Source organism: Protobothrops mucrosquamatus, unplaced genomic scaffold, assembly GCF_001527695.2.
Source record: "Protobothrops mucrosquamatus isolate PMUCROS unplaced genomic scaffold, P.Mucros_1.0 scaffold61, whole genome shotgun sequence".
NCBI classification, from domain to species: Eukaryota; Metazoa; Chordata; class Lepidosauria; order Squamata; family Viperidae; genus Protobothrops; species Protobothrops mucrosquamatus.
In genome coordinates this window covers 1,373,772-1,383,460 of record NW_015386440.1, presented here as the reverse complement: position 1 = coordinate 1,383,460, position 9,689 = coordinate 1,373,772, and the positions used below count along the sequence as shown (strand labels likewise).

Below are 9,689 nucleotides of genomic sequence, written 5' to 3'. Positions count from 1 at the left end.
AAAATGCCCCCTCGGCTTATGCGCGGGTCACCAATTTTTCCCAGTTCTCTGTGGGAAAATCGGTCCCTCGGCTTATACTCGGGTCGACTTATACTCGAGTATATACGGTAATTGGTATTTATTACAGACCATTTGGCTACTAAGGACATTATAATTCTTATTAAAAATATTTTCAAAAAGCAAAACCAAAAGTATGAACTCCCCTGCTTTAAATTACTTATATAATCTATTAACAATTAATTCATATGTTAATGAAGATCACCCACAGCTTCAAAATAAATATAATACTCCTTCTTAAATAGTTGTGAGTATTTTGGGAACATGTGTCCTGAGACCTAAAAACTGATGACTGGGGATGACAGAAGTTGTAGTTCAGTCTCAAGATTCTTTTGTTTTAATCACTTGTAGAATGATGTTGGTCAACAAATGATTTTCTCGAACTAGAGATAGCATTTTTATCCATATCTAAATTATTTATCTAAATAATGCATTTGAATATACAGATTTGAAACAAGGCCACAAGTTCTAATTCCTAAAATATTGCAGAATATATGTAAGCTACTGTAAATATAGCGTGTAACATGAAATTAAATTTAAAGCTGGAGACAGCCACCTGCAGTATACATTGTGAACAAAGCTATCTTCAAAACTTCCTTTGATAGAGTACGCCAACATTATTAATTCAAAAATCATTGCAACCCTCCTTGACATGTCAAAGACAAAACTCTTACCGTTTCCTTTGGAATTTGTGACTGGCTTTGTTCAGTATTCTAAAAGAAGTGGGGAAAAAATGAAATCAGAACAAGGCTAGAAAAGGCATTTGCTTCAAAGGAGGACAAGCAAGCAACCTGATAACCAAAATGATTCATAGCTGTTAATAGTAATAAGAAATCTTTCACCAGTGATACTAATCAATTCTATTTAAAAGTTAATCTAAAAATTCCAAAACTACTGATTAAACAGCCATTTGAGCCCAGCAGAGGAAACTATTTTTAAAAGACAGAAATAAGAATATTCTAGCATTTCTCCCATCCCCTTCCCTTAGGCTGCATAAGGAACAATAGTCGTGTATATATTTAGTGATTTTAATAGACGCAGGTAGACTGGAGAGGGAACATTTATGTAATATAGGTAGTCCACCACTTATGACAACAATTGAGCCCAAAATTTCTGTTCTTAAGCAAGAACAGAACTGTTCTTAACAGTTGTAAGGAAGCTTTGTTCCATTTTATGCACTTAAGTGAATCACTGCAGTTGTTAAGTTAGTAACACAGTTAAGAGAATCTAGCTCCTCCACTGTCTTTGCTTGTCAGAAAATCACAAAAGGTGATTACATGATCCCAGGATATTGTACCTATCATAAATACCTGTCAGTTGTTAAGCATCTGAGTTTTGATCATGTGACTTTAGGATGCTGCCACAGTTGTAAGGGTGAAAAACATCACTTTGAATGGTCACTAAATGAATAGCTGTAAGTTGAGGATTACCTCTACAGTCTTATCAAAAAAATCTCCAAACCAGACCCAACAGCCTCAGTTCCAAGTGTCCTCCAAATTGAAACTTCTGAATGGTATCCCTTTTCAACCTGTATTTTGGCTGAATGCATATAACATGCCTATTTCAAACACAGGATTAGCATAGCATAATAGTTGGAATGGTTCACTGAATATAATGAAATACAATCTCCCCAACCCTATTTTAGGCTAGCCTAACAACTTCCTTGTACTTTTCTTAAAGAAAATTAGGAGGCCAACATTCTTACAGCACATCACATGTAGACAGAATTATTTGACATAAAGCTGATAATTTTTATAAGTGCAGAAAGAGAAGTTCAACAACTTACAGTGAGATCAACTTGCAATGAGATAAAGGAAGAAATGAGATGAAATTTTATAGTGCTTATCTTTACATTTCGGGCTGGTTTTTTAAGCTGAACATCACTATGCACTTTTCCCCAGCAGATTTCATGCAATTTTATAATGTTTTTTGCATTTTTTTAAATTACAAAATGGCTAAATAATGTCCAACTTTTTATTGAATAATCATGTTTCCAGCAGTTTACTACTTCCCTGCCTTCCATTTGTCCTCAAGAAAAATCCTTTTCTTCCAATACTGCTTTTTTCAGTCTGGGAAGCATGGGATCTGGGAAGACTTCAGCATATTAGAAAGATGCATAAAATAAAGGAATATAAAGAGTGATATTTTCTGTTATTTCCAGCATTGAAGTCAGCTCAAAAGAAATCCCTCAAAAGAAATTCAAAACCATCCTAAGAATAAGATAAGAAAACAGAAGCCTCTTTTACTAGTGAAAGAACCTGAGGGGACACTGCAAGATACCTTTCAACCCAACATTAATCTAAGCCCTGAGAAGAGAATAATACTGCAGCCCAAGACAGAATATCTTCATTTAGAATATAAATATTGGAAACCGTTAATGCTTACTTTTCATATAGCGAAGCATTATGGTCCCCAAATCCTTCTGTGATTTGACATTTTTGTCCAAGCAACAAAATAATTCAGCAGAAGCCGTCATGTGCAAAGTTTGTGCATTCGACACTTAAGAAATGGTAAGATATTATTTTTCCAAATAATGCTAATAATTCTAAAAAAACATAGTCTAAACTAAAATATACAAAAATTGGTCCAACATCCTTGAAAACAGGGAAGGAAACTAAGAAAAAAGACACTGTTCATTTGGAAGCATTGGGTAATGACAATAGATGTGTAGTCCTCAATGGAATTGCATCTACATGGAGGGAAATGTGTAGTGGGGTGCCCCAGGGCTCTGTTCTGAGCCCAGTGCTCTTCAACATCTTCATCAACGATTTGGATGAGGGGATAGATGGGGAACTCATCAAATTTGCAGACAACACCAAGCTGGCAGGAATAGCCAACACTCCAGAAAATAGGCTTAAGATACATGGGGATCTTGACAGACTTGAACACTGAGTGCTATCTAACAAAATAAAATGCAATGGTGAAAAAAATAATGTTCTACATTTAGGCAAGAAAAAACCAAATGCATAGGTATAGTATAGGTGGTACCTTGCTCACTAGTAGTAGCTGTGAAAGGGATTTTGGAGTCCTAGTGGACAATCACCTAAATATGAGCCAGCAGTGTGCTGCAGCTGCCAAAAAGGCCAACACAGTGCTAGGCTGTATTAACAGAGGGATATAATCAAGATCATGTGAAGCAGTGGTTCTCAACCTTTTTAATGCCGCGACCCCAACCGGTCGTAAGTCGAGGACTAAACCAGTCATAAGTCGAGGACTAAACCGGTTGTAAGTCGAGGACTACCCAACCAGTCGTAAGTCGAGGACTTTCCCTGCCCGGGAGCGCCGCACATGTGTGGTTCCGCCCCCTGCGCCGGCCGAGGCGTAGCTGGCAAGCGGCAGAGACGGAGCAGGCCGACCACCAGCTGGCCCAGCCCAAGGGAGGTAAGGCACCTGCCGGAAAAGGGGAAAAAAATGGCGGACAAAAAAAATGGCGGACAGCCTTGCTTGGCAACCCCCGTGAAATGGTCGATCGACCCCAAATGGGGTCCCGACCCACAGGTTGAGAACCACTGATGTGAAGTGTTAATACCACTTTATAATGCCTTGGTAAAGCCACACATGGAATACTGCATTCAGTTTTGGCCACCACGATGTAAAAAAGATGTTGAGACTCTAGAAAGAGTACAGAGAAGAGCAACAAAGATGACCCTAGCCCAGAGATCCCCAACCTTTTGGGCACCAAGGACTGGTTACGTGGAGAGAGATTTTTCCACGGACCAGAGGGTGCGTGGTTTTGTGTGCTGCCTGTATCCCGCGGAGGGGGCTTTGCTTGTTTGTGCGGACTGGTTGCTGGCATGCTGTGGCCCGATACTGGTTCACAGAATGGGGTTTGGGGACCCCTGGTCTAAAGAAAAGAAGAAATAGGGGAGACATGATAACAGTATTCCAGTATTTGAGGGGCTGCCACAAAGAAGAGGGGTTCACGTTATTCACCAAAGCACCAGAGGACAGGACAAGAAACAATGGTTGGAAACTGACCAAAGGGAGAAGCAACCTGAAAGTAAGGAGAAACTTCCTGACAGTGAGGACAATTAACCAGTGGAATAGCTTGCCTTCAGAAATCATGGGCGCTCCATCACTGGAGATTTTTTAAAACAGGCTAGACAGTCACTTATCTGAGATGGTATAGGTTCTCCTGCTTGAGCAGGGGGCTGGATTAGAAGACCTTCAAGGTCCCTTCCTATTCAATTCTGTTCTATTCTATGCTATGCTATGCTATGCTATGCTATGCTATGCTATGCTATGCTATGCTATGCTATGCTATGCTATGCTATGCTATGCTATGCTATGCTATGCTATTCTGCTCTGCTCTGCTCTGCTCTGCTCTGCCCTACTCTACTCTACTCTATTCTACTTTACTCTACTCTAAGGACAAGGGATGACAGGATAGCAGTGTTCCAATATCTCAGGGGCTGCCACAGAGAAGAGGGAGTCAAGCTATTTTCCAAAGCGCCTGAAGGCAAGACAAGCAACAGATGGAAACTAACCAATGAGAGAAGCAACCTAGAACTAAGAAGAAACTTCCTGACAGTTAGAACAATTAGCCAGTGGAACAATCTGCCTCCAGAAGTGGTGAATGCTCCAACACTGGAAGTTTTTAAGAAGAGACTGGACAGCCATTTGTTTGAAATGGTATAGGGTTTCCTGCCTGAGCAGGGTGTTGGACTAGATGGCCTCCAAGGTCCCTTACAACTTTTATTATTATTATTATTATTATTATTATTATTATTATTATTATTATTATTATTATTATTATTATTATTATTATTATTATTATTATATTCTTCTCTAGTGCAACAGTTGAAGAGTTAATACACTGTTTGAAATTTTATGTATCCCACAACATATTTCAAAATGTCAATAACAATAATTGAAATGGCTTATTTTCCTATATGTATGTTATCTTTAATAGAATGGCTGTGGAATCTCAGCACATGTGCTGATAAAAGAAAGTAAGGGAGGGAGAGGTAAAAATTTGGTGGAAGAAAGGAGATGAGGGGAAGGGTGGAAGAAAGAAAGAGTATTTGAGTGAGATGTTTCACAACACAGATAAACACACGATTCCCCTGCTTCTAACTTTTCAATTACTAAAGCAGCTATGTATTTTGCAAAGTTCATGAGGCAGCTTTAGAAATTGCTACTGGTTGAAGTGAAATGTATATGCCTTGCAAAATATGCAACTGTCCCAAAGGTGCTTTTCCAAAAGACAATCGGACTTTCTTGGTTTTTTTCTTTGAAAACATTTTGCTTCTCATCCAAGAAGATTCTTCAGTTCCAATGGAATTCTCACATCTCTGTTAAAGACAAACTGTTATTAAACTTTTCCTTCCCCTCCTGATCCTTTAATTTGCTGTGTTCCTGCCATATTTTTTGTCAGCTTACCATTCCATAATAATTAGTTTGATCTTTGTATGCTGTACAGGCCAACGGTTCTAAGTAAAGAACATTCAGGAAACTTGACACATACAGTATAATGTATGTATGTCTATATATGTATCCATTAGGTACCAAGCATGGAAAGAATACTCTTTTTATCTCTCTCTCCTTCCAACTCAGTCTGGGTTACTGAAGATCACCTGAACAGGCCCATAGAATTTTTTGGTCAACATTTTGGGAAATGTTAGGACTAAGAGAAAATGACTGACCTAAAGTCACTCAGCTGGCTTCATGCTAAGGCAGGACATTTGATGGATTGTAGTAAGGAGGTGGATTCCCAGAAGGCAGGGAGTACATTCCAGAGGAGTAAGAGACAATTCAATCTGGATGTTATATGTGAGGAAAAGTGAGTGAAGACAGCACGTCCCTAATAATTTGTAGAGTATAACAGATAGTAGAATCCTCATTCTTGTAAAATGTTGTCTATAGGTGTGAAAACATTAAAGAATTCATCTCGGAGAATAACCAAGTACCGTTCTTGGTATTAGGCCTGACAAGAGTAGAACCCATGATCTCCAGTTTCTAGCTTAATGCCTTAACCGCTGCACCAATGTGTTTCTCTTTTATATTCTACATTCACATCTCAATACATTTAGAATATAATATATTTTGAAACTCCTCTCAATCAAGCTTCAGACCTACAACCAAATCTATCAGCTATATTATGAAATGGGAATTTTTAATTAATTTCTGCTTACAATCAAGAGGGAATAATCTTGGATGCTGACAATTACAAGACACAAGGTCAAGAAGTACTTATTCAACATCAACATCATTATCAGCAGCAACACATCATACAATAACTCTTACCATTTTGAATATTAACCCATTCTCTGCTACTTTCACATGGCATCCTCTAAAATACTGGTCCCTGGAACCCAAATCAGTGGTGCTGCAGACTGGCAAAATGTGTATAGCAGAGAAAACTTAAATCAACTGCAGAAAGTAAAACCTTGGTTTTTTATCTATGGCTGTGCTTAATTCATTGATCTATGGCTGTGCTTAATTCATACTTTAATATCATCAAAGCATATCCACACTTTCGGTCCATCAATTCTGAGAAGAATAGAACTCAAATATCCACATCTTTTGTTATTTTGTCAATAATACAAGTACGTTGAACTATATGGGCTCAAGACAAAATTCCATGTTTCCATTCAGCAGTTATGAGGTTTTGGCATTCAAGAGGTCATCAGATCAAGTCCTCCTCTGCATTTACCCTGTATACTGCACTTCAGTTAAGTCCTGGTGCTTAGAATTATCTTTGTATCTGAAAGACTATCTTAACCTGGTTTTCCCCAGATATTGGACTTCAATTTCTACAGTTGGCAAATGGGGTGGGGGAAGAGTTCAAAAGTAATGCAACTGAAAAGTATCAGATTATCATTATCAAATCAATGGCCAATATTTAATAACTTCCACACCATCGGCAACTTGACCCTTCTTACTTTTGTGTCTTCACAGCTTTTGAGAAATCGAAAGTGAAGGGAATGGTCCAGATACCTGAGGCAACCTATTATATAGAAAGGCTATAATTAAAGAGCTTTGAATAAGGTATCCCTATAGATGGCATTCCCAAAGTGGAGATAACCTTACAAGCATTGTCCTTGAGATGTTTTCAGACAGTTAAGACTCAATCTAGAGAAGGCAGATTCAAAGATATCCATACCTGAGTTATATAGCATTTTAAATCATACTTGGAAGTCAATGCAGGTCCTTAACTAGCAGAGTTACATGTTACCCATTCTTCCTTCATTCTTTCTTTGTTGCAGATTCTTTTATAATAAGACTTTTTTTTAAAAAAAGAAAACTATATCCAGTCATTCTCTTGGGACAATAGACTGATTTTATATATAGACATGATGGGAAAAACATGAAAAATCCCATCAAAACAGAAACCATTCACACTCTCAGCACTAGAGTGCCAAACAGAAATTTTCTTAGTAAGTATTACTTCTGAACAGAAACCAAACCCAAACTTAATTGGTTCAGCATCTCCAATTTCTAGAAAATCTATAAGATTATGAGAACAAAGGGGTAAAATGACTCTCAGATCACTACAGGCCTTGTATTTGAAATGGGCCTTGCTTACTCTTGAATATAACTGGGATGTTAGTTTTACTTTCAAAACTAAAAGTGTATTTTTTTAAAAAAATGTTTTACATTCAAAATGACTTCAGCTCAAAACAACTGCTTCAAGATAGGAACAGGACTGTCTCATTCTGGAAGATCCCAAGGCAGAAACAGCCTCATTTCAAGTGAAAGCACCAATTCCAAACTTCAAATAATTGTTTTCAACTTGAAACACATCCAGTCTGGACAAAATACCCTAATTTGGGCTTGAACCAACTGTTCCAGATTCAGAATAGTGTTCTTCAACCTCAACATGTTCTGAATTTGAAATGTTTAATATACATCTACTTCTTCTAATTTTAGTTATTATTACATAAGTATAAATGAAAAGTGTATTTGTGTGTGTCCATGTGTGCATAATTCCTGGCTGTATTTCATCTCAACATGTAGTCCTCAGTGGAATTGCATCTACATGGAGGGAAGTATGCAGTGAGGTACCCCAAGACTCTGTCTTAGGAACAGTATTCTTCAATATCTTCATTAATAATTCAGATGAAGGGTAGATGGGGAACTCATCAAATTTGCAGACAACACCAAGCTGGCAGGAATAGCCAACACTCCAGAAGATAGGCTTAAGATACAGAAGGATCTTGACAGACTTGAACACTGGGCACTATCTAACAAAATGAAATTCAATGGAGAAAAAATAAGCTTCTACATTTAGGCAAGAAAAACAAAACAAATGCACAGGTATAGTAGAGGTGGTAGTTGGCTCAATAGTAGTAATTGTAAGAGGGATCTCGGAGTCCTAGTGGACAATCATTTAAATATGAGCCAGCAGTGTGCTGCAGCTGCCAAAAAGCCAACACAGTCCTATGCTGCATTAACAGAGCGAGAGAATCAAGATCACGTAAAGTGTTAATATTATTTTATAATGCCTTGGTAAGACCACACTTGGAATACTGCATCCAGTTTCGGTCACCACAATGTAAAAGGATGCTGAGATTCTAGAAAGAATGCAGAGAAGAGCAACCTAGATAATTAGGGGACTGGAGGCTAAAATATATGAAGATGGTTTCTGGAATTGGGTATATCTAGTTTAATGAAAAAAAGGGTGACATAGTAGCAGTGTTCCAATATTTGAGGGGCTGCCACAAAGAAGAAGTGGTCATTTTCCAAAGCACCTGAAGGCAGGACAAAAAGCAAAGGATGGAAACTAATCAAGGAGAGAAGCAACCTAGAATTAAGGAGAAATTTCCTGACAATTAGAACAATTAATCAGTGAAACAATTTGCCTCCAGAAGTTGTGAATGCTCCAACACTATAAGTTTTTAAGAAGAGACAACCATTTGTCTGAAATGATATAAGGTGTCCTGCCTGAGTAGGGAGTTGGACTAGAAGACCTCCAAGGTCCCTTCCAACTGTGTTATTCTGTTCTATTCTAAAATGCTTCTCTGAACACAGGTTTTAATATTTTAATAATAATAATAATAATAATAATAATAATAATAATAATAATAATAATAATAATAATAATAATAATAATAATAATAATAATAATAATAATAATAATAATAATAATAATAAAGTTGGAAGGGACCTTGGAGGTCATCGAGTCCAATCCCCTGCTCGGGCAGGAAACCCTACACCATTTCGGACAAATGGCTGTCCAGTCTCTTCTTAAAAACTTCCAGTGTTGGAGCATTCACCGCTTCTGGAGGCAGGTTGTTCCACTGGTTAATTGTTCTCACTGTCAGGAAGTTTCTCCTTAGTTCTAGATTGCTTCTCTCCTTGATTTCAAATTGATTTTAGAACAAATCAGTTTGAAATGGACAAAACCTCTTTCAAGGTTTTTGATATACATGATTTAATCAGGCTGATATATATAACCTGTCTGATTCTATATGAAAATTATTGCAGAGTAAGAAAGAGATGGATTTCTTTCAAAAGAAATCAACATTTTCATTGACTTCAATACTGGAGTTGAATACAAATACTACAGATATCTATTTTATTTGATATTATTGTCCATATGTTTTCTATGAATGATGAGATAATTTGGATAATGAAAGGAATTATTTTATCAGCAGAAAAAATGTTTTCAACATTGTTTCTTAAAGATG

The 9,689-nt window shown here is 37.3% G+C and overlaps 1 protein-coding gene across 1 annotated transcript in view; it reads right to left on the bottom strand.

Annotated features, from left to right (window-relative positions):
* PARD3 (par-3 family cell polarity regulator) overlaps positions 1-9,689 on the bottom strand; it is a 315,093-nt gene that overhangs the window by 217,145 nt on the left and 88,259 nt on the right. The window contains exon 9 of the mRNA XM_029283357.1: positions 732-770. Coding sequence (XP_029139190.1) covers positions 732-770 — 39 coding nt within the window. The remainder of the gene's footprint in view (positions 1-731; positions 771-9,689) is intronic.